The sequence below is a fragment of the Xenopus tropicalis genome, chromosome 2, assembly GCF_000004195.4.
Source record: "Xenopus tropicalis strain Nigerian chromosome 2, UCB_Xtro_10.0, whole genome shotgun sequence".
Taxonomy (NCBI): Eukaryota; Metazoa; Chordata; class Amphibia; order Anura; family Pipidae; genus Xenopus; species Xenopus tropicalis.
The window spans coordinates 79424150-79449910 of NC_030678.2; the positions used below are offsets into that span (position 1 = coordinate 79424150).

The 25761-nt window shown below is 39.1% G+C and overlaps 1 protein-coding gene across 1 annotated transcript; it reads right to left on the reverse strand.

Moving 5' to 3' along the window:
• Positions 1-271: 271 nt before the first annotated feature.
• Positions 272-21474, reverse strand: smpdl3b (sphingomyelin phosphodiesterase acid-like 3B). Its single transcript, XM_031896895.1, has 8 exons — positions 21238-21474; positions 20866-21079; positions 14195-14292; positions 9403-9546; positions 8815-8987; positions 6375-6555; positions 3714-3847; positions 272-666 (listed from the first exon to the last, which is right to left on the reverse strand). Exons 1-8 carry the CDS (start codon positions 21296-21298, stop codon positions 298-300), a joined length of 1374 nt encoding a protein of 457 aa, XP_031752755.1. The 5' UTR covers positions 21299-21474; the 3' UTR covers positions 272-297.
• Positions 21475-25761: the final 4287 nt, after the last annotated feature.

Sequence of the window (25761 nt, forward strand, 5' to 3'; positions counted from 1 at the left end):
TTTTTCCTCCTCTTTTTTAAGAAAAAAAAGTATGGAGGAATACAGCCTGGGCTGTCTGTCTGACGAGTAATGCAGACTGTATTGTCTTGATAAATAGGTAAAGGGTTCATCATTATATTTTTAGTTGCAAGAATGTTGGTGCGAGTAACTATTATTGTTGGTAAAATAAATGTTTCCCATTCCCAAGACCATATATATCAGTAAATATACAGAAAGTAGTTTTTGTTTGGAGAAGTTGCATCAAGCAGTAGTACAGAGGCATACCGATGACTACTGAGTCTAACATATTTAATTAATTTACAAATCAAATGTAAAGAAATAAACAGGCATCACAATGAACAGCACAGTGAGTTCAAACATGTGTCTTATGGAAGAGCTCTCTGTTTTTACACATTCCTTATATTTGTTGAAATCCACCTCACGAATGGCACATACATGATCAACCCGACAAGTTTTGTTACAGGCTTCTAAGTCGTAGCTGACTGAATTATATTTATAATACTTTTGGAGGTAACAAGAATCATTCGATATTTTTTTCACCACATCGTGCATGGATTGTGCAGAACAGTCAGGAATTTGATAGGCCTCGGTTAGCCGATATTCTTTCTCCCATCTTGGAGATACTTTGTTGGCATAAGTAAGGTTCAGGTAGTATGTAACTATGTCCTATAGGCATAACAAAAACAGAGGTTATTGCATACACAGTTTAGCCTGTTAGAGTCATTTTAAAGCTTTCCCAGATTTGTGCATTTGCTTGAAAAAAACCCAGTCAAATTGCAAAATCGCACAGGCAAAAACTAAAATAAACTAAAAGAAAGATTCAGTATTTACATAGTCGATACCAAACATATTATATTCTTGTTAAATCAACATTTTATATGTCCACATACAAATTAAGCACCAGATTACTTAACCATTGTAAATCAATATTATTTCATTTCCCAGGAAAAGTGATTTAGTTTGTAAAGATATTTGTAAATACACAGCTTATGCTGAGGCTTAGGATGCAATCAGTAAATAATGTCCCTTTGTTTTATAAGCTATGCATGACATTTAAACATATGGTATGACAAATGAGCTATGCATGGCACTCAAACATGTTATATGACAACTGGCTCACTAAATGTTGAACACCACTGTGTCTGTAGATCTTGAGCATGTGACTAGTAGTTCATATAGGAGCATTATTGCCTATAAACAGCTCAATTAGATGACCATTCTGGTTACTTCCTATTATTAAGATTTTGGAAACAGCGGCTTTAGAGATGGATGTTGTTTATTGAATTAAAATACTGTTTTCTCTTGGTTCAATGTAATTTGATTAAATTGTATACCCATGGCAGTGTAGCTTTTTCTGTGGAGACCAGTAGCCTAAAAGCCAGCAAAATTGCAGTATATACTCATATGCATTAAATAATAAGTAAACTGTTTCTTTTTAAATCCCTAAAAAGACTCTAAACAGACTCTAACCCCTAAAATGTTATATATTCCTTTTATAGTTCCCTTTATTTAATCTAATGAAGGGAGATATAGATGAAACCTGCAGCTGATATCAATCACTTCTTTATTTATCATGAAGCTCCTCACCTTTAGAATATTAAGCCTTCCTTCTCCTTTAAATAGGAAGCCAGTCAAAAACCTATCTACTGGGCATGCATGATTAATTTACGTTGAAGTGGGAGTCAGCAAGCGTGCACAGTAGACAGCTTTTTGATCAAGAAGTATGTCATTTTGTTGATTGTTTAGAGTCTTTTTAGGGATATTAAAATAGAAAGGCTTATTTATCCTTTAAAGGAGAAGAAAACTTGAATTCACTGGGAAGTGCCAATATTTTAGGCACCCCTTGTAAACTTTAAAAAAAAAAATGCACCGGTTTAGGAATTTTCTTCAGCAGTGTTGGCCACCATCTTTCTAATATATATGAGGGGTCCCACTGCTGATTTAGACTTGCATCTGCACATTTGACTAAAATCTTCTAGTTTAAATTATCCTTGATTTGTGATCCCCAACCAGTGGCTCGTGAGGAACCCCTTGGATGTTGCTCTCATTCCTGACTTGGTGACAAGTTTTGGTTGAATAAAAACAAAATTTACTACCAAATAAAGCCTCCTGTAAGCTGATAGTGCGCATAGAGGCTGCCTAATAGCCAATCTTAGCCCTGATTTGGCACCTCCATGAACTTTTATGGTGCTTGTGTTGCTCTCCAAGTCTTTTCACATTTGACTGTGGCTCACGAGTAAGAAAGGTCGGGAACCCCTTCCATAAAAAAAGGGATTTCGGTTTGAATTCTGTATGTTCTGTCTGCAGCACAAATCATAGGTGGCACAAAGAATCTCCCCAAGTTGAAAATACCCTTTTTAAATCTGCTTTAAGGGGTCTACAGCTCATACAAATGTCATGTCAAGATAGTAGTATCTCTGTAAGAAAAACCAATGGATGATACATTTTCTTAATATACTACACTGCACAAAAAAATGATGTTTTGGTCACTTTTGAATGCTGGCGGTGCTTTCACTCTAGTGGTAGCATGAGACGGAGTCTACAACCCACACAAATGGCTCAGGTAGTTCAGCTCATCCAGGATGCAAGCTGTGGCAAGAAAGTTTGCTGTGTCTGTCAGCGTAGTGTCCAGAGCATGGAGGCGCTACCAGGAGACCAGGCCAGTACATCATGAGACGTGGAGAAGGCCGTAGGAGGGCAACAACCCAGCAGCAGGACCACTACCTCCGCCTTTGTGCAAGGAGGAAGATGTGACAGACGTGACAGAGTCTGGAGACGCCGTGGAGAAGGTTCTGCTGCCTGCAACATCCTCCAGCATGACCGGTTGTCAGTGGGTCAGTAATGGTGTGGGGTGGCATTTCTTTGGGGGTCCGCACAGCCCTCCATGTGCTCGCCAGAGGTAGCCTGACTGCCATTAGGTACCGAGATGAGATCCTCAGATCCCCTGTGAGACCATATGCTGGTGCGGTTGGCCCTGGGTTCCTCCTAATGCAAGACAATGCTAGACCTCATGTGGCTGGAGTGTGTCAGCAGTTCCTGCAAGATGAGGGCATTGATGCTATGGACTGGCCCACCCGTTCCCCAGACCTAAATCCAACTGAGCACATCTGGGACATCATGTCTTGCTCCATCCACCAATGCCACATTGCACCACAGACTGTCCAGGAGTTGGCAGATGCTTTAGTCCAGGTCTGGGAGGCGATCCCTCAGGAGACTATCCGCCACCTCATTTGCAAAACTGGTAATGGAATCAGGACTTTATATCTATTTTTCAATTAGGTGGAAGGATATAGGTACCCATGCTTACCAATCCAGCTTTCTAGGAGTGGGCTGCTGTTTAACTGCATCAGCAGGCCAAATGTACCCCCAAATTGGGACACTAGTACAAAACTGGTCAGGCATTCCAGCTTTGGATGGTAGAAAATTAAAAATAAAGATATTATCTGAGATCAGTCCTGCACCCCATCAAGGTGGAAAAATGTATTTTGTTTCTAATTGTTATTTTGTGTGAAAATTCCAGCCTTGAATTATACAAGATAATATACCCCTGCTGAAAATGTGGAGTTACTTTTGACCTTACCTTTCATCACCTCAAAGGTACAGAATAAAATATACAGAACAATTTAAGTAGTAGTTAACAATGTTGCATGCATTATAGTTGGGGCTATTTAGGTAGTGTATCAATATCAAACACAACTTAAGACTCAACTTACAAAAACCTGGAGGTTTTGCCTGTCATATTCAACAACTCTGATTCCAGGATTGTTAGCTCCATTTTCAACTCCAGGTAGTGTAGTTTTCCATGGTGTTACCCCTGGAGCGATAAACATACTGCTAACTGGAGTCCCTAAAAGAACACAACATAGATACATTAAGGTAGTTTAATAGCAATCAGTTACTTATGGTAAAATCATACTTCTCTGTACCCTGGCAAGATATATTTAACCCTATTATATATGTTTGACTTTTGTAATTGTTTTGTTTGTGTTTTATATGTTTTGACAAAAATATTTTACATACATTTTTATTGCATTTGTATTTTAACCAGCATTTGCCCATTTAAAAACATTTTAAACATCTTTTTAACAAAAATTTCAGTTTAAATTCCATCAGACTGGCCTTTTAGCAGACAAAAAAAACATAACATTTTTCTTTTCATTTATTTTCATTCAGTAACAATATTTTTTCAGCAACTGAAAAGTAATGGGTTGTGAGAAACACTTTACAAATAAATTAATGGTTGCATTCCCAAACCAAATTATAGAGTTTAAGCAAGTAAACTGGTAATGTGCAAAAGGAGTATTAAATATGAATATACTGAGATTAAGATTGCAAATATTATGATGTTTAAAAAACTCCAAAGAAATCCTGCACCATTCCTATAGCAATCAAACAGGCAGAAAGGTCCTGGAAAGCAATCTAAAACATAACTTTTATGAATCACATAATTTTCTGTATATCTTCCCTTAATGTATATGAGATAAAACTTGCGTCGGGTTAAAAAATGTTTGCTCATGATCCATTCCGGAGGCTCAAAGAGATAGAAAAGTGAAGAAATACTTGTATCCCTGCCTGTAATGCACGCAATGTGCTGCTTTCCCTTTAGATGAAGATAGAAAAAACCTCAGGAGGCCTATTGGTGTTTCCCCCATGTACTGGTGACTGTGCAATTTTGCAGGAATTATAGTATGCCACATATGTGATTGCTTTTGTGTATGAACCCTTCTTACAGATATATAATGTTGTTTTGATTGTAAGCTCTACGGGGCAGGAACGTCCATCCTCTTGTCTCTTAACTTATTGCAGCTGTACGTTGTATTTATTTGTATTTATATCATACTTATTATGATATTATTATAATATTATCATACTTTGTATTTATCTATTATTTTAATAACTCCCTGTTATTAATTTATTGTTCTACTGTACAGCGTGGTGTACATAAGTAGCACTTTATAAATAAAAATATACCCCACCCATACCTGCAGCATTTTAGCTCTGATTGTGTAATCTACCGAATCAGTTTTCATGATGCAGGTTAAGTAGTCTGACTTTCCCTGCACCTGCTGAGAGGCTCAGCTGCCTGTCATTCTTTCCAGATCAGTAATCCATATATCCCCTTCGACTACACCTTCTCCATAGCTGATAAAAGATTGTAAATTATGCCCTAGGACAGAATGCAAGCCTAGACCCATGATTGGTGTGCTTTATAAGAAATTTGTTACATTTTCCAGACTATGCAGTAGTCATCCAGAAGCAATGTTACTTTGTTTTGTATTTTTATTCTTCTATGACTGCAAGTGCGGTTGAGTCAAGGTGGACCCAAATGTTGCATGTTTTGACACCATTTGTTAAAGGTACCTCATTACATTCTACCTCATCTCATGAATCATACTTCTGTGTGCCACTCATGCGGCAGCGCCGGACAAGTTACCAGGGGCAGCAAAAAGCCGCTCCTGGTAACTTAAAGAGCCGAAATTCCGATTTTTGAATGGTCCCCCGCCTGACGCGAGGGGGTGGCACCAACTTCGCCGCCTCAGGCAGTCAGGACCCCTGAGGCGGCGCTGCCTGGAGCTACTGCCACCTTGAACAGGGTTGTTCCAACAGCAGACTACATCATTTGGCACCAAAATTGCACTTTGCATAGTTTGCTGTGCCTTTCCACACAATATGCTTGGACAATTGTGAATAAACCCTATCATTTGTCATAGTAATCCTAAGCCATGTTTGTTATGCAGAACACAGTCCCTAGGTTACTTTGCTTAATATCCAAGCAATAACAATTCAATTCAGTCAGTGCATTAGAGGGCTTATTCACTTACTCAACTGCTAAATTCACACAAATCACCATGTTTCTTTAACCCCTAATGCCTTGAATAGCAAATTGCACCAAACACTTCATTTGTCACCGAGCTCCTTTAACTCTTTGTGGCCTGTACTTTGCGACTTTTTGACAATACCTCAAACCAAGCTGAACTGGCATATTGGTACTAGGTGCATTTTACAAGGATGGTTTATAGATAAAAGAAACCATCCTTGCTAAAGATAAGCTAAAATAAATAACCATGTAAATAGCATTTAAATGCAGTTGTGTTACTAACACACACAGCAGATCCCGCAAAGGGCTCGGACAGTTGTGTGGCCTGTTGTATAGTCGCTTACACTGCAAGTTAGCAGTGTCACCATGCAGGTGAGGTTGCAGGTCGATTTTGGCCCCATGTGGGGGCATCAAAAGTAATTTTGCTGGTGGGCCGACCCCCTAACCTTACGTCACTGCCAATGCTTGTAGTTTTGCACACAATTTTGCACTTGCTCCTGCATCATACATAAGCCCTAATATTACATGCACTGTTACTATGTTTTATTACTCATACCTGAGTCACTGTAGAACATTCGGAAAGAGTCTGTATGATGATGCCCAAAAAATTGTCCTTGTATCACTCTGTGATGTTTTTGTATGATCTCAATATAACGTTTATTAAATTCTTCTCTGAACCAAGGTTTGTCTCGTTTCTTTTCAAAGTATCCTGGAGGAACATGTCCTACAATATAGACCTGTAAGATGACCAGTTATTGGGTGATTAGTGATATCCTATATGCTTAATAATGTACAGTACTCAGTTATCTTGTTCACTACAGCCTTTTATTTTGCTATGATATTGGCCATGTACAGTAATTCTCAGCATACAATGCTTGGTAAAGGAATTTTCCCCAACCAGAAAAAGGTTGTGTGACTTCCAGTACATATGCTCTGTTTCAAGATACAATATAGAACAAACTAAGAAATATAAAAGAGCATATTTGTGCTTTGTCTAAAGACAATGAGAAAATGAAAAATGTCCCCTTCGTAACTCTGTACAAGGAACAAACAACAACAATCTGCATGAGAGCATATACCAAATGCAATAATTTAGACCCTCCCCCATACATTCAGTAAGCAACATTGTGGGTGAAAAAAAATCACCCAGTAGCTCAATGCATTAACATTTTATATATTTGTTCATTAGTCACCTCATGGGTAGAAACAAAGGTATGTTTCCACCATTGTCTGTTCTTGAATTTGAGCCTTGCTTACATTAAAGTCTGTGTATAATGTTCAGTATCCATAAAATTCCATTTTTTTGATTTTACCACTGTATCCCTTAGACCTTGGCTTGTTAAAGGGGATATAAACTAAAAATAAACTTACTAAGTGGTCCTCTTCACTTTTGCTGTTGGCATTCATTTTCTATTTTTAGAAGTTATACACTACTCTCCAGATTTTTCCAATTTGGAGAGCTCTTGGCTCAACAGCATTCTTTAAAGGTCAGTGGCACAGTAACCCTCTCTATGCACCATCTCTATGTACCTCTCTATGTAACCCTCTCTATGCACCTTCTTTATAGCCACTCTCCTCCAAATTTTGCATTCACATTTTTACAAATTCAAACCTGAAAGAAAACTTAAAAAGTAGAATACTTTAGATAAAACACTCCCATTGGCATCTTTAGAAGCTCAACAGGTATTTTCTGTCAAATTTTGTGCATTCAGATTTTCAAGATTTTTTCAGTTGATAAAATTCTGTAATTTGAGTTTGAAGAGCATCTCAAGTTAAAATGCCAAACCTTATTTGGATGTTGGGTCCCTTAACTGAAACTTATGAACCCCTAATTATGCTTCAGTATTGTACATCTTCAATCTTCTTTTTAATATTTTTTATATGCATTTTTAACTTTACAAAAAGAATATCAAAGTGTAAAAGAAATGTTGTATATCGCTTGTATCCATAGAAAAGAAAGGGGGAGAAAGGGGGAAGGTGGTCGGTTCTGTGTCTACTGATTGGTGGAATTAAAGGGAAGAGAGTATAAAAAGAAGGAGACTATAACAACAGTTTCAAATTTTTGCAAGAAAATCATAACAATACTTATAGTTAGATGATACCAGTGAGGTCTCGAAGTGTACCTGTTAGAGAAAGATATGTTAAGGGCTTGCGGCTGGGGTGGTGGGGGGAGCGACTCTAATAAACCCATGAGAATGATTCCATTGTCAGAAAAATCAATGTATCATATTATAAAATATGTAGTAAAGAAAGGAACTTACATAGAAAAGGGGGATGAGGTTTCGGCATTTGGAGAGGAGTAGCTGTTAGCTTCTAGCTAGTCATGTTGTCTGCAACAGCTTTTTCATCTACTTGTAATACACAGCAATATTATATGAACTTATATAGCCTATATCTTGCTATCAGCTCTCAGTCTCTTATCATTTGCACTGCATATATTCTGTTTTTTATAGGATGTTATTTATGAACAGGCTGAGCATATAGTACAGGTATGGGACCTGTTATCCAGAATGCTTGGGACCTGGGATTTTCCGGATAAGGGGTCTTTCCATAATTCGGATCCCCTACCTTAAGTCTACTAATAAAATTATTTAAACAGTAATTAAACCCAATAGGATTGTTTTGGCTCCAATAAGGATTACTTTTATTTTAGTTGGGATCAAGTACGAGGTACTGTTTTATTATTAGAGAGAAAAATGAAACCATTTTAAAAGTGTGAATTATTTGATTAAAATGGAGCCTATGGCAGATGGCCTTTCCATAATTCGGAACTTTCTGGATAATGGGTTTCCGGATAAGGGGTCCGATACCTGTAAAAATAATTAGGTTGTGGTAGCTAAAAGCTTTTGATAGGATTTTATGATTGTACAGGTGATTCAGGTGATAAGCAGGTGATAACTGACAGGATAGGATATTATCATTATACATACAGGATTATATGTTTGGTACTGACCACAAGTTTTGTATGTGATTGTTTTTATGTTTATATACATTACCTTTTCTCCTTTTAGGTTAGCATTATTTAACTGGTCTTCCAACCACTGAAACTGGTCTCCTGGATCTTTCATGTTGGCTGTTAGGCTGTTGGAATCATAATACAGGTTGGTATTCAGAACAATCATACGACCAGCAGCTCCTACATCTTTTAACTCTTCACTATAATATGCTCCTGAGGGTACAGAAAGAAAAAAAAATGAAACATTGTGCCCAGAATCTGAACCGACACTTAAATTAGTCGGTGTTACAGCCTGGTTGGGTAAGAAGATTATTAGCAATGCAAACTTAAAGGTCAACAGGAATGTTCTCAACTCACATCTCATTATGGTTAATGGAAATCACCAGTTTCGTGACACTAATACACCATGACTGACGCTAAGGGAGTTTCAGAGATTTTAACATTTGTTCAAATTTTATTTAGGAAAATCAGTAGCTAAAAAACCTCACCCCTGCCACTGCCCAAATACCTAAATGGATACATGTAAATAGAATTTGAGACAGTTTTTTACTATTCATGTAAAACAGGCCTTTCCTGCATAAATTGTTGTAAATATTTAGCTATTACTGAAGGGAATTTATAATTGTACCTTTTCGGAAACTTGGCAATGATTCATTCTTGAGCCATGGACTCCAAAACTCAGAGATCCGGTCATATATAGAATTATTATGGGGAGGCAGCTGGCTTTTGGGATGAAAATCATGATTGCCAAGAGCAGAGTACACTTTAGTAGCTATAAAAAATAAAAACAGTTGTTACTAAAACATATTACATCTGTTATGGTGCAGGCTGATATACCAGTGCAGATGCCAGTGTATTTGACATTGTTACCTGTCACTTGACTTGATTTTGCTAATCTTTTTTATTTTTCTATTCTGCATCATGCATTTCAGGTGTTCTGAATCTGCAGTGTTGTTATTATCATGCTTAACAAGCATTTTTAAAGTGCCAAAGTATACATACAGTATTAATACTAGTATTAGTACAGATGCATAGGGCCCGATTCACTAAAGTGCGATTTAACGTGCGCTATTTTTAGTGTGCATTAAAAATGTTATCGCATCTTAATTTTCACGACTTTTCGCGATTCACTATTAGTACACTTGCGCTTTTTTACGAGCGGTATTTCATGCGATATTCTTGTCGTGATAAATAGCGTGCGCGGTATTTTCCGCATGCACGCTATTTATCGCATGCGCTAATTGTCGTGACATTACGCACGCGACAATCGGCAGCATAAAACTGGCGACATTTTGCCCTGGGAGAGCACAGAGTGCTAGAGAGTTGCTGTATAAATGTTTATTTGCAAAAAAAAACCCAAAAAAACTATAAAAATATAAGTAAGAAAAGAAAAGAAAAGAAGTGCTAGAGATAATAAAATGGCGGGGGGGGGGCATTTAAGAATATTTAGCCAAATACTTAGGGGTCCGTTTGCTAAAGTGGCTTAAATTAAGTTAGAGATTTTAGACACAGAATAAATGGCAAATATGTTATGGGCACTTTATTAAACGGTGACAAATATAATATTGCAATTATTCTGGCAACAAAACATTGGATTGGCAGTTATCACACTCGCCAGAAAATACGCTACGTACTAATTAACGCAAGTTTTACTATTCAGCAAAATGGGCTAAAGACAAAATTGTTGCCAGAATATTTGCAAACATTTAACCCATATAGCATATTGATGCTGTTACTGATAAATGTAAGAGTGTAGGGGAAATAAATATCAAGGAAGGAAAAATAATGAGACATTACTCAGTTCAAAAGTATAAAAATATAAAATTTTACTATAATAAGAAAAAAGTGGGGGGAAAAAACTTAGGGCTTGCTGCCCTTGAGTTCTTCCATGTCCCTCTTTAACTTCCCCCCAGAGCTGGGCCAGCTCAGCCTTCATGTTGGCCAGGTCCTCCTGCACAGATGGTCCTGCAGGAGAACCTGGCGCCCAGCGCTTGGCCTGGGGGGTGTCCGGGGCCTGGGGGGAGAACTCAAGGGCCTGGGGGGAAACTGGGGGAGGAAAGAAGGGGGGGATGTCTGGGGCCTCGGGGGCATATTCGGCCTTGGGGGCCTCTTCTGGCTCTTGGGCCGATGGTCCTGGGGCCTCTGGGGCCAGTTCTTGGGCCTCTGGGGCCGCAGGTCGGGCCTCGTGGGCCGGTAGTCGGGCCTCGTGGGCCGGTAGTCGGACCTCGGGGGCCGGTAGTCGGGCCTCAGGGGCCGGAGGAGGTCGGGCCGCGGGGGCCGGTAGAGCCTGCTGGGCCACATGAGCCTGGAGGGCCTGGGGTTGGGCCTGGGGAGGAGGCGCCAGCTGAAGTTCTGTGAAATAGTATTGCAAGATGTTATTTTGTGTAATATATTATATATATACATTCATACACCATCATAAATAACAGGGCCCCTCACAACAGCATTTTTTGGGCCCACGCCCCCAATGGCCCCTCCCCCTGTGAACCCTCACATCAATACAAAGAACACACAGACATTGTTAGCCAGGGCCCCCTAAAACATTCGTGGCCCTTCCCCAAATGACTCACACTATGGGCCGCTACATGCTGCTTCCCCCCTGCTTTAAACTTATTTATGCATATGTATTTGAAAATAGATGTATATATACAATACAAAGTGCTGGGAAGCTGCACACCATAAGGAACAATAATACCTGGGTGCCTGTGGCAAAACAAAATCTAGACAGGCATGGGGTGACAGCACACACAGGATTTTCACAAGGAGTCACAAAGATGTGAAATAATATTCAGAGGTTTATTGTGACCAACGTTTCAGTTCCTCACTGGCATTATGGTTGAACGTGATGGACGTATGTCTTTTTTCAACTGAACTTACTATGTTACTATGTTACTTTCATCATCCCTGACATTTCTTACATTTGTACCTTTAGTTCAAATTACTTGCTAAATCTTTTACTGAACGTATACTGTAAAAGCATAATAAAGTACAATAATTACCTTCTGCAATTTCAGCAACCAGTTCTGGACTCCTGCGCTTCAGGTCGGACCACAGACGCTGGAGCTGGCGGAGGTCCACATCAAGGGCAAACCCGGCGAGCAAACCCTCTCTTAGCTCGCCCAGGATTGCCCTCTTCCTCTCGTGGACCCCTAAGTCCCCCAGCGGCGGGTCATCATATCCTGAACGCAGGAGCACGCTGATAATGTAGCGCCTCTCCCCTGGTAGCAGATCAGAAACCCCAGGCATGGTCCTCTCAGTTTGGTGGCTGCAGGCTCAATGACACAAAATGGCCCCAAGTCGCACATGTCACGAGATTACAAAATCGCCACAAAATGTCCGCAAGTCGCGAGATTACAAAATCGCGATAAAAAAAAATCAAAATATACATAGTAATGTATTTTGCGTGACAAAATATTCACCGCTACAGTACAGTACATTATCGCGACAAAATATTCACCGCTATAGTACTGTATATTAGTAGCGAAATTCCATACATGCCAAGACTTTAGTAAAATTGAGTAAAAAGACACATACTTGAATAAATAACACTGTAAGTCCATATTTTATTGCCAAAAACTCATTTACTGTACTTTTCTATAATTTTTCACCTTCCTGTAGTAGGTGTTAATTTTTGCATAGCCGAATGCGATATTTAGCGCGCCAAAGTTATAGTGAATCATGCGATCGCATTCTTTTCAGCGCGGAAATTAACGCATGCGCTAAAACTAGAGCGAAAAATACCGCATGCGAAAATGGCGACTTATCGCACGCGATAATACTATGGTGAATCGCGCGCTAATTATCGCGACTTATTTAACGCAAAAAAGCGTGCGATAATTTTTATTGCACTTTAGTGAATCAGGCCCATACTGCCTTATTATTACCTAAAGTGCTAAAGGATTCATTTTTATTATTTTATTTTTTTGCTTGTAAAATAATGAGATGGTTCCGTAAGCTGCAGTCAGAGTTTCACCTGTTTGCTCTAAATTTCAGATGACAGATAATCCATCATAACATATAAGTGATATTGCAAACAGAGTTTTAACTTCCTTTCCTTAGTGAAGATGAAAATGCTCTCTACTTGCTGGGGGTTCCTTATTACTGTGAGTCAACAAAACAAACAGGCCATGTTAGCCTGGCCTTTTGATAAAAGTAGGTGCCGTGTGGTATTTATGCCCCTGAAAGATAAATGGCTCTTATAGTAACTGAGAAGTATACCCTTTTCCGTCAGGGGGCAACACTTTGGCTTTGGAACTGCATAACCCCTGACATTTAGCAAACATATCTGTGGCTGAAATGAGTACTAGGGATAGGGAAAGCTTTGCATGTGTTTGTACATATTATTATTATTATTAACATTTATTTATAAAGCTCCAACATATTCCGCATCGCTGTACAATAAGTGGGTTTTATACAGTGGACATACAGAGTAACATATAAAGCAATCAATAACCGATACAAGAGGTGAAGAGAGCCCTGCCCAAAAGAGCTGACAATCTGCAAGGAGAAAGGGTTGAGACACAAGGTGTGGGAATGGGCATGACCAGAGTTATGAGAGGTGTGGCACAGGGTATTGCTAAACTAGATTAGGGTAAGCTTCTCTAAATAAATGCGTTTTTAGAGATCTCTCGAAGGCAGAGAGATTGGGAGAAAGTCTGATAAATTTTGGGAGCGAATTCCAGAGAAGGGGGGCAGCCCTTGCAAAGTCTTGAATGCGAGCATGTGAGGAGGGAATGAGAGAGGAGTTGAGGAGCAGGTCAGTAGAGGAGCGTAACAAGCAGGTTGGATGGTACCTAGAGATGAGTTCAGAGATGTAGGGTGGGGCAGAACTGCTTTGAATGTGAGAGTCATTAGTTTGAATTTTATCCCGGATGGTAGGGGAAACCAGTGCAGAGATTGGCATAGGAGGAGCAGTTGGAGAGGTGTATGAGCCTGGCAGCAGTATTCATTATGGACTGGAGTGGGGACAGTCTTTGGAGGGGAAGGCCAATTAATAGGGAGTTACAGTAGTCCAGGCGAGATATTATAACAGAGTGAATAAGAATTTTGGCAGCATCTTGGGTGATAAATGATCGTACATATTCCTGGCAATAGAGAGGAAAACCACTACTGACACAAAAGTAGTGGAAAATGTTTAGGCATGGGCATAACTACCGAAGAAGCAGACCCTGCAGTTGCAAAGGGGGGCCAGGAGTGTAATTAATGAAAAATTTCAATATACTGTATCTTGGTCAACTAGCCAAAGTTTTGGGGCCTAAATTGAATTTGATGCAGGGCCCAGTAACATCTAGTTATGCCACTGTGTTTAGGGTACGTGTAGGCAGAGGGGTTTACAAATCAATCAAGTGAGAAAAAGAAGTATCATTGCTATTAAATTATATTACACAACATGGTGAAAGCTGATAATAGTTTCAACATACTTGGAAATGTTTGTTGGATTAGGTTAGTCAGCCATCTGATGATCTCAAGCACAGCGTCTTCACCAAGCTGCTCATTAGGGACATGAGGAGTGTCATCTCTACATTTAATTGCAAAAAAATAAATGTTTCTCACATAACATATGTATATTTTATGTAAACAAACCAAAAAAGCATACATACATATTTTCTGTTATACGTATTATTACCTAAAGGATTCATTTTTGTTGGCTTAGTTTAGATTTTTGTTTGTAAAATAATGAGGTAGTTCCTTAACCCTTTTACTGGCAACGACGTATGGGATATGTCGTGGCAGTAAAAGGGCTTAACTGCCAATGACGTGTCCCATACATCGTCGGCAGATTGAAGGATTCTCGGGGAGTTTGTAGTGATGACAGCCCCCTGGGCAACGAGCCAGGGGGGCTGTCATGTCAGTCCTGCGACGCGATCGTCGCAGGACTGGCTTACAAGCAGCAGAAGCGATCGCTTGTTCCTGCTTCCTCCTTCCCCCCAGCGCCGGCCCACTGACTTCCTGCTCCCAGGACTGCAGCATGGAGGACAGAGCAGCGATCTAATCTTCAGGACAGGTAAGGCTGATTTTTTCCTTATATGTTTTTAGCATAGCTTTGCCATGTGTAACTTTGGTGTACAAAAATAACTTTACCTATTTTGAATTCATCAGAATGTGTACTTTCCAAAAATATATGGTTTTCTGGGGGTCTCTGTATAGTTAGGGGGTGTTACTGCACATAATATGCTGAGAGGGGGCTCTGTGTGCAAAAGCTGAGTTGGCAGGCGAGAAATCCATATGCGCTATTTTCATTTTGGTGTCAGTACATACCACAGACTTTGGTATATCTATGCATATTGGGCATCAAACTGTTCAGTAGACCTATTTGGGGTGATTTGTCTTTATCTGATCTTTATCAAGAAATTGTGAGAGATAAATGCGGCAAATTGCTACATTTTTATGCGATTTTCTGAAATGTCATAAAAATCTGCAAACTTAAGAAAGCTTTACGGCTTGGTACTTTGGAGCAAAAAGAAATGTTTACCCATTATAGATTCGGGGGGATGTGTACTTTCCAAAAATATATGGCTTTCTGGGGTGAGTGTACTTTTTTGTAGCATTATCCCACATAAAGGATGTAAATGTGTTGATTTTGCAGGAGCTGAAATGATAGATCATATGGGGGTATGTTCCCATTGGGGCCCCTACATGCCAAATATTTAGGTAAACCTATACATATTGGGCATCAAACTGTTCAGTGGACCCCTGGCGTTCAGATTCAGTGTGTTTTATTTGGTTACTTTATGACCTGTAGGAGATAAGATTTTTTAAAAATTTCACAAATTTTGATAAAAACCAATAAATTTAGGAAAGCATTGAGACTTGATAGTTTGGAGTAGACAGTTGTGCCTATTTTGGATTCCCCAGAATCTGTTCTTTCCAAAAAATGTACAATTTTCGGGGATAAACCTTTTGTTAGTGGAATTTTTGTCCTTGAAATCTAAAGTATGCAGCTTTCTGAAGCAGTGCTTTGGAAATTTGGTAGTGTACTGCTGGGAGTTTTTGACCTATACAAGTGAGAAATCTCCATAAAACTATATATATTTGGTATTGGCACGTTCAGGAGACATGGGACTTTCCAAATCAGTTGTATATTCGTGCATAAAATAATTTTTGTTTCTAGTATGTGTGTATTATGGAAAATTTGATTTTTTTTTTTTCATTTTTAGACATTTAGAAGCCTATATCTTGTTACAGAATTGGAATTACACAAAAATTCTACCATATTTTGAAAGCTTAGCTTGTCCTGAAAAAAACGATATATTGTTTTCCTGGGTGAACTAAAAGTCCCCCCGAGGAAAGGCCCCTAAAGTGAAACAGTGCAAAATGTTAAAAAACTGTCTGGCAATACAAGTTCCGCTTTGACCAAAACAGCTGGCAGTAAAAGGGTTAAGCTGCAGTCAGAGTTTCACCTGTTTGATCTACATTTCAGATGCCAGAGAATCCATCATAACATATAAGTGATACTGCAAACAGAGTTTTAACTTCCTTTCCTTAGTGAAGATGAAAATGCTGTCAACAAAACCTTATTACTGTGAGTCAACATAACATATGTGTATTTTATGTAAACAAAGAAAGAAGCATAAGTAAACAAAAAAAAGCATACAAACATATTCTATGCTACACTTATTATTACCTAAAGGATTCATTTTTGTTGGCTTATTTTAGATTTTTGCTTGTAAAATGATGAGGTGGTTCCTTAAGCTCTCTGCTATACTGATAAGCAGGAAGAAGAGTGGTATAGGTACCACAGTATTATTATTGCTACAATAGGTATAAGTAATAAATATAGCCTTGAGAATACTCATTAATGAATGGCAGAAACATCTCTAAACATGGAATTGCATGTGACTATTATGGTGGGACTGATTTTTACCACATGCTGGCAATATAGGAGAAGATATACAGTGGTGTGAAAAACTATTTGCCCCCTTCCTGATTTCGTATTCTTTTGCATGTTTGTCACACTTAAATGTTTCTGCTCATCAAAAACCGTTAACTATTAGTCAAAGATAACATAATTGAACACAAAATGCAGTTTTTAAATGAAGGTTCACGTTATTAAGGGGAAAAAAAAACTCCAAATCTACATGGCCCTGTGTGAAAAAGTGATTGCCCCCCTTGTTAAAAAATAACTTAACTGTGGTTTATCAATTTCAATTTTCAATTTCAATATCAATTTCTGTAGTCACCCCCAGGCCTGATTACTGCCACACCTGTTTCAATCAAGAAATCACTTAAATAGGAGCTACCTGACACAGAGAAGTAGACCAAAAGCACCTGAAAAGCTAGACATCATGCCAAGATCCAAAGAAATTCAGGAACAAATGAGAACAAAAGTAATTGAGATCTATCAGTCTGGTAAAGGTTATAAAGCCATTTCTAAAGCTTTGGGACTCCAGCGAACCACAGTGAGAGCCATTATCCACAAATGGCAAAACATGGAACAGTGGTGAACCTTCCCAGGAGTGGCCGGCCGACCAAAATTACCCCAAGAGCGCAGAGACAACTCATCCGAGAGGCCACAAAAGACCCCAGGACAACATCTAAAGAACTGCAGGCCTCACTTGCCTCAATTAAGGTCAGTGTTCACGACTCCACCATAAGAAAGAGACTGGGCAAAAACGGCCTGCATGGCAGATTTCCAACGCGCAAACCACTTTTAAGCAAAAAGAACATTATGGCTCGTCTCAATTTTGCTAAAAAACATCTCAATGATTGCCAAGACTTTTGGGAAAATACCTTGTGGACCGATGAGACAAAAGTTGAACTTTTTGGAAGGTGCGTGTCCCGTTACATCTGGCGTAAAAGTAACACAGCATTTCAGAAAAAGAACATCATACCTACAGTAAAATATGGTGGTGGTAGTGTGATGGTCTGGGGTTGTTTTGCTGCTTCAGGACCTGGAAGGCTTGCTGTGATAGATGGAACCATGAATTCTACTGTTCTACCAAAAAATCCTGAAGGAGAATGTCCGGCCATCTGTTTGTCAACTCAAGCTGAAGCGATCTTGGGTGCTGCAGCAGGACAATGACCCAAAACACACCAGCAAATCCACCTCTGAATGGCTGAAGAAAAACAAAATGAAGACTTTGGAGTGGCCTAGTCAAAGTCCTGACCTGAATCCTATTGAGATGTTGTGGCATGACCTTAAAAAGGCGGTTCATGCTAGAAAACCCTCAAATAAAGCTGAATTACAACAATTCTGCAAAGATGGGCCAAAATTCCTCCAGAGCGCTGTAAAAGACTCGTTGCAAGTTATCGCAAACGCTTGATTGCAGTTATTGCTGCTAAGGGTGGCCCAACCAGTTATTAGGTTCAGGGGGCAATTACTTTTTCACACAGGGCCATGTAGGTTTGGATTTTTTTTCTCCCTAAATAATAAAAACCCTCATTTAAAAACTGCATTTTGTGTTTACTTGTGTTATCTTTGACTAATAGTTAAATGTGTTTGATGATCAGAAACATTTTGTGTGACAAACATGCAAAAGAATAAGAAATCAGGAAGGGGGCAAATAGTTTTTCACACCACTGTATATAATTTAAGTCATTATGTTTTTGTGCAATATTCAGCAAGGACTATGCTCTAATAAACTTTCTGCATGTCACTAATGCTTTAGCTATAGTGGCATGGAGTTTTATTGTAATAAAGAGATGAATTATTGATTCTTTTTTTAGTCAAATGCCTTATAATACACAATGGCCATGGGTAACCTGTAAAATATATCCTGATAAACAGTGCTTAGTCAGATATAATCAGATATAATTGCTCATTAATTATTTACTTGTATGGTAAGCCTCACAGATCAGTGAACTCTAAATATTGTTATTTTATTATAGGGAGAACATGATTAAATATAATCTATATCAATGGGTCCCCTACCTCCTACTTTAAATAAATGGATAAAGCTGATAAACTCTCAGCTGGAACTCTACAGGTTAACCTATTTAGCCAGAGGATGCCCATGACTGGAGTCTCCAGCAACTGCTGTCTAAAATACCATGATACACTCTCCATCACCTACTCCCCCCTCCCCCTCTTTCTTCCTTCCCTCCTTCTATTCATACCCCTTGTTTAAAAAAAAAAGAAATCAATAAAAGTTGACTATTAAAAAAAAATCTATAATCTATATCAACTATATACACTGCACTGACATTAGTTATCTAGTGAAAGAAGATTAGTTATACTTGTCTGGCCTGATTGAACTGTATGTCTATAAGGTCAAAGTGTTTGCTTAATGTCACAAATATTTTCCTAACTACCGATGGCCTCTACTTCCCAGGCATTTTCCCAATTCCTTACTATGTTATAAAAATCCATAAAAGTGACATAAGAGCTTGTGAAAAGGAGATTTCTTACTATTGAGTGCAGCAGTAACGTGTGACTGAAGTTTATCAGAGCACCGGTCACATGGCTATGGCACCTTGGCAAATAAAGGTTATGGCTAGCCCCATGTGAAATTTTAAAATTGAATATTAAAAAATCTGCTGTTTTTTTGGAACACAGATTTCAATGCAGGATTCTGCTGGAGAAGCTCTATTCACAGATGCCTTAAAAAAAATAACATGTTTTCCCATGACTGTATTCCTTTAAGTATTCCTCTACCCTGTTCCTCCCATTTGGTTTGCAAGCTTTAGCACCTATCCATGCATAGGTGTTAAGAGACCCTAAATCTTTTTACACCAATCTTATGTCCTGAGTCAGATTTAATAAAACGACAAACAGTTTCTAATTCCCAAACCGAATCTAAATCCCAAACCGAATCCTGGATTCTGCATCCTTACTAAAAACTATAGTAACTACATATGGGATATGTATTGTCCAAATACAACATAGGTCTTGATGTATTTATTTCTTTAATCAAGGTGTCAAACAAAAAACACAGGTGTAGAACCTCATTGGAGCCTATGTTTCCTGTAACCCAGGTACCACATGTTATTGGCTTCATGAAGATCATCATATTATGGTGTAATTAAATCATTTTATAACAAGTGGACAAGCAGCAAGGTGCAAATTGAAAGGCAATTCCTGATAACATGGGCAGTGTTTGTTGCAGGTGGCAGAAAATAATTAGCAGTGTTCTGGTGTCAGCAAAGCAAAGGGAAAAGTTATAAACATTAATTGAACTTACACAGCCTCCCATGGCTCAACCTGGAGGCTGTGTAGCAAATACAAGGTCCCAAGTTCTACTCCAGACAGCTCCTGACAGATTTCAAGTTCTACACCAGACAGGTCCAGGTCTAGGTGCAGTGAGATGTACCTGGAACTCACCGGATATGCTATGATCATGTACCCACAGACCTGCAACTGCAGTTGCTCGTTATTGTAGCAATAAACACACAAGCCACAGGACAGAGTGCACATTTGTTTGATCAAATTGCAAACAACAGAAGCAAAACTAAAGGCAAACTCTTTGGGTCTGTTAGGAATAGCAGTTAATCCATTGCATCCAAAATGCATCTTGTTCCGGCCATTGGTTCAGGCATTTGTGCTCTGTGTAGCCCTTGGTACTTCAGCACTTTTGCCTTTACCTATAGCACTAGAGACTATTGTGTCAGGTTAATTTCCATAAGAATCTACTCTCCATGCCAGAAAAGTTATAGATAGGATTTTTGCTAGATACAATACAGAGTACATGTGTGTTACTGGCTGATCCAGAGGATGAAAAGAAAACAAATCTGAGGTGAGTGGCTTAGGAAAGTTCTGCACAATACAAAACAAATGCAGAACACAATATATAATTGCACCATATTATCTAGCATTTTTGGAACATGGGGTGCACACTTGCCTATTGGATATTCCCTAAAACTATAGCACTTAAAAAAAAAAAAAAAAAATTCTAAGCCTCTTAGGAGCTATGGGGGTGGGTGAACCAAATTGTATACTGTAAAGTGAGGCTTGAACCCAAAACATCTGAAAACTACATTTTGGGTACGTGTATTATCTAGGATTAATTAAATAGAAATCTAGCCCTATACAAATGACTGTGAATTATTAAACAGGAAAATCTCTTTAAAACATAAATTTCCTGTACCTGACTGATAACAAAAAACTGAACTGTAACTCCCTCCATGCCAAGGTTAAATGAGAAAATGTTCATACCCAGTCCAGAGTATGAAGTCTGGATTTGGCAGGATACTCTTCATAGCGTTGATAGATGAGTTGATAAGTATACGAGGAGAATCACACAGATAATTTCCCCATTGCCCAGCATCTGGTACCAACTGGTCTCCAGCCGAGGGACACACTTTCCTGGGATCAGAGGTAACTGAGTAGTTTGGGTCCAAGTGTAAGTCTGTCAGATGCCAAAAATACCCTAAAAGCAATAAAAATATGCCATATAAATAAATGCCAATACAATATTTACCAGTCAGTGTCCTTAGTTAGGACAGGAGATTAACTTGCCAGTTTCACTTCTTTGTGGACTTTCACACATTCCTACAACCCTTCTTGCCAACCCTTGTATTAAATTACCTAGTTCAGTGGTGCTTAATCTTACACTGCCAGCGAGAAGCAGAAAAAAGAATGCTTTCATGACGAAATAGAATAAACTTGCTCCAGATGCACTCTTTATTCTGTAGATCTCTTTGTCTGGTCTCTTCTACCAGGGTGTGTGTGGCATCTTATGTGTTTGGCAGCTTTATCAGGCATGGCTGTCTGTTTACTGACAGGGCAAAAACCAACTGTTACGTAGTTAGTTTTACAGCTTAATTAACTAGGTTATTACAAATTACATATTTCTAATCTGCATTTCAGTTCCTTTCTGATGTCACATTGATAGTATACTTAAAGGGAAGTGTATTTTATATATCCTTACATAGTAATAAATATTAACTCAATTTCAGGTTTCGCCCCTTGAGTGATTGGCTTCTGGTTAAACTTTGACACTCACAAGGTTGGGCTCATTATCTTCATTTTGCTCTGCACTGACTGACAAGGTTTCTGTAAGTAACACGCACTTTGTACAAGAAGACGAAGTATATATATTGGCTTTGTTTGCTTTATTTTCTAATATTTAACCTACAAAATAAATCCACAAGTTGTGGTTTTTAAAAATGTTGTGTGGTGTGTAATGGAACAATGAAATAAAAATGTATGTTGTTTGTAGACTTGTTTGTAACGCCCTGCATCCCCTGGGTATATTTAATCCAAATATAATTTTGTACACACATTTATAACCAAGAAACGCCCTAAACTTGCAGTAGAGCATTAGCTTAGTAGTGTAGAACAAAATATCTTATAGTATGCACACTTCTTAAAAGAGAAGGAAAGGCTAAGCCCCCAAGTGACTTAGCCTTTTCTTTTCCTTTAAGAGGCAACCATAAAAGGAAAAGTAAAAGCACTAAAGAACATCTGGCTAGCACGTCTTAAGGGTAAGTGCTTCTGAGTCTTTGATATGATAATACCATATAATAATGTTTTTTATTTATGGAAGACAGTGGCGTAATGTGTCTCTCCCAGGCCCCCCTGCTGAAAAAATATCTGGGTCGCCACTTCTCGAAGGTAACCTGTGCCTCCACTTACAACCCGACTCCCAGCATGCAAGAGCCCACCCACTGACAAATTTGTGGAAAACAGGAAGAGGAGCAGGAAAAGGAGCAAGGAAAGCAGAGATACAAAGTGGCATCATACAGCAGATGCCTTCTGGTCTGGGCCCACCTCTTCCCCAGGCCCATCTGTGGCTACAGGATCTGCTATGTGGTTGTTACACCACACCAAAATTTAATTTAGTGCCCCCAAAACATTAGTAAATTGACCCATTCTACCAATATATAATAATACTGCTCATTATTTGGGATTTCACTGGGTCTGTTACACTCCTGCACCACAACTGCAGGGTGTGCTTCATCTGTTTATACCCCTAAGTGCAGAGCAAAGAAGTCGCTTATATATTTTTTTTATCGTAAGTTTCTCAGATGGATAAACTTAGCTCAGGCAGAGTGTGGGGGATGGGGAAATGCAATGTAATTGTGGCCCTTTCCCAGTGTTCTTTTAATGGTGAGGCAAGTTGACAAATTTGCCTCAGGTGGTTGCTTTTTATTTCCTTTAATTCATCTTCACTGAATGCAAGGGCCAAAAATTACATGTGGTATCCCTTGCCACTTTTCCAATGTTATTCATTTATTCTGCCTAAAAATAGGCATAGCTACATACATTCACAAGCTGTCTGGCTTTTGCTATTTCATAAACATATTTCCTAATCTAACTCATGTTACTGATAGAATTTATGTCACAGCAGCTGCGTTGGGCCAGGCAACTGGAATGTTGTTTTGGTCATAGCAGTCTTCAGCACCTTGTATAATTTTTAGCAACTGCAGGACAGTATCGGGTTCATCCAGGTTCACACATCAGACACCAGACATGAAAATGGTTGGCATTTCCGTAGGTCACACACTGGGAATTTTCCTGATACAGTATGTCTCTTACAAGAAATGCAGTGTAAATCCCTATTTATTGATTATTACAATCAGACAGGACTGGTGTCATTATGTCAACCTTGCAAAATGAACCAATGTTTTCTGATGCCTGTGGAAAAATTGTTTAAGACCATATCATGAAAATAACTAGTGAAATGTAACTTTTGTCTAATACCTTTATATGGTAATAGCAAAAATCAGTAACATTTATTATCCACATATTGGTAGTATACTATACTATATGTATATTTGGATGGCCGGATTTTGGTATTATTTGCCCCTAGGCTGGTGCAGTTAGTGCACCCCATCACGCCCACCCTCTCACTGCTGCCGCTACCACACTTTGCCCCCCACCCCATGCGCTCACCTCCCAGCTGCAAACCAACCAATAACTCCCTGCCTGCCATCATCCCTACTGCCAGGAAGGAAGAATGGAGCTGCACTGTTAACTTGGTGGGCTCCATTCTTTCTTCTACCTCTACTAGTAGATAATGGAGCGGCATGCCACCCCTAAAACTTTGACACCCTAGGCCCAGGCCTTTGTGGCCTTTCCACAAACCTGGGCCTGTATATTTGTCAGTCTTTTACAGGTGTTTTACAGGTGTCCTGTAAATGCCTGCTCTACTACCATGACACAAACACACAACCATATTCTGAGTGACTAAATTGTACTTTCGCTTGGCTGCCAGCCTTGTGCTTTCATATGGTCTTTAAGCTCCTAAATTTCCATTTAACAGTGTTGTATCAATCAATATTATATCTGTTTTTGTTTGGGATGCTCCAAATCCAAGATCTAGTTCAAGATTCAAATGAATGCCAGCACTTTTTGTAAGGGCTGTCTAAATCCTTAGTATTTACATGAACCAAATCTGAGGGGTTGAATTACTAAAATTCTTTTTTTTTCTGGAATTCAAAGTCGTATAAACTTGACATGGTACAAATCTGAAAAACAATGATGGGATTAACTTCCCATTTAAACTGGGTGAAATAGAAAACAAGATGGAATTAACTTCCACTTGAAAGTGTGTGAAATAGAAAACTGGAATTAACTTCCCCTTTAAAGTGTGCGAAATGGAAAACAAGATGGAATTAACTTCCCCTTGAAAGTGGGTGAAATAGAAAAAAATAAGGTGATTAACTTTCCCCTGAAAATGTGTCAAGTAGGGGATGTAGTCTCAGCCGGGGGCTTTAAGCAATTTGCTCAACTGCAGACCGAATTTGGGCTGCACAACCATATGTTGTTTAGATTTCTCCAACTACGGCACGCACTCAACACCCAATTCCGGGGAAATGCCCCTGATATAATGACAACAACACTAGAACGCTATTTGAGGCGCCCTGACCTCACCAAACAGGTTAGCTGGTTCTACACTATCCTTCTGCAGAATGACTTTGACCCACTCAAACATTTCGCACACAAGTGGCAACAGGACTTCCCTCAGTTGGATGAGACCAACTGGAAGGAAATTCTAAGTCAAATACCAGACACCAATATCTCCTCTAGGGACAGGTACATACACACTAAGTTCCTAAACAGAGTATACCTAACACCTCACAGGCTGGCCCAAATCTACCCGGGGTATCCGGATGTATGCCCCAAATGTAACATTGAGCAAGGCAACTACATGCATATTTTTTGGGACTGCACAGAGATCCAAAAGTTCTGGATAGAGCTACTGGACTATAGCACCACAGTACTAGACCTTCCAAACATCCGCTCTCCATTACTATGTTTACTTGGACAAACGGAAGGACTATCACTCAATAAGTTTGATGAACTTTGTCTTCTCCAAATCCTACACTTTGCCAAAAAAGCAATTTTAATGACCTGGAAGGCAACGGCTCCCCCATCTCTGGGCTTCTGGAAAAAACTGATAAATGACACCCTGCCTAGTCAAAAACTAACATACCAGGCTAGAGGATGCCCAGAAAAATTCAACAAAATATGGGGCAACTGGACGAAAGACACACAATAACCACCAAAGCACACACTGGATACAACAAAAGGGCCCAGATATATGGACCATGGACAGAGACATGTAACAAACGAACACAAATCCCCCCCCAAAAAAAAAAAAAGAGACCAATGGACCAGCAAGCTTAATTAAAGACTCTTTATTATGGATACAAAATAGGACCACAGAACAAACATGAGGAAATTCAGGAATGCATTAGGAAAACAAGGAAGCCCAAGCACCCTTCCCCCCCCCCATCTATACCACCCCCTCTTCCCCACATTCCCTCTCTCTTTTCTCTTTTCTACCTGTTTACCTTTTTTGTTGTTAATAATTGAAAAACGCAATAAAGAAAATCTTTAAAAAAAAGAAAATGTGTCAAGGACAGGCTGTCACTGACTATTCTATTCCTCTACTCTAAGGGGGGAATTCACAAAAGTGGTGATATTGAGACAAAATAAAAGTGGAGATAGATTTGTCGGATTTACCACCGTATTCACAAACCTCTATCTCCACTTTTGTGAATTTGTCTTTTAAACAGACAGTTTTCAGATTTTGTCATTTTCCCGACATTTTTTTAATGAATTTGCCTTTAGCTCATAGAAAATCTGTCGGTGCCACCAAAC

Excerpts from the sequence above, each read along its gene's own strand:
- smpdl3b (XM_031896895.1), bottom strand. The coding sequence starts at position 21,298 with ATGAAAGCATTCTTTTTTCTGCTTCTCGCTGGCAGTGTAAGATTAAGC. Across the intron at positions 9,547-14,194 it reads AATCCAACAAACATTTCCAA|CTACTAAAGTGTACTCTGCT; the intron begins GTATGTTGAAAC and ends TATTTTTTATAG. Across the intron at positions 6,556-8,814 it reads CTAACCTAAAAGGAGAAAAG|GTCTATATTGTAGGACATGT; the intron begins GTAATGTATATA and ends GTCATCTTACAG.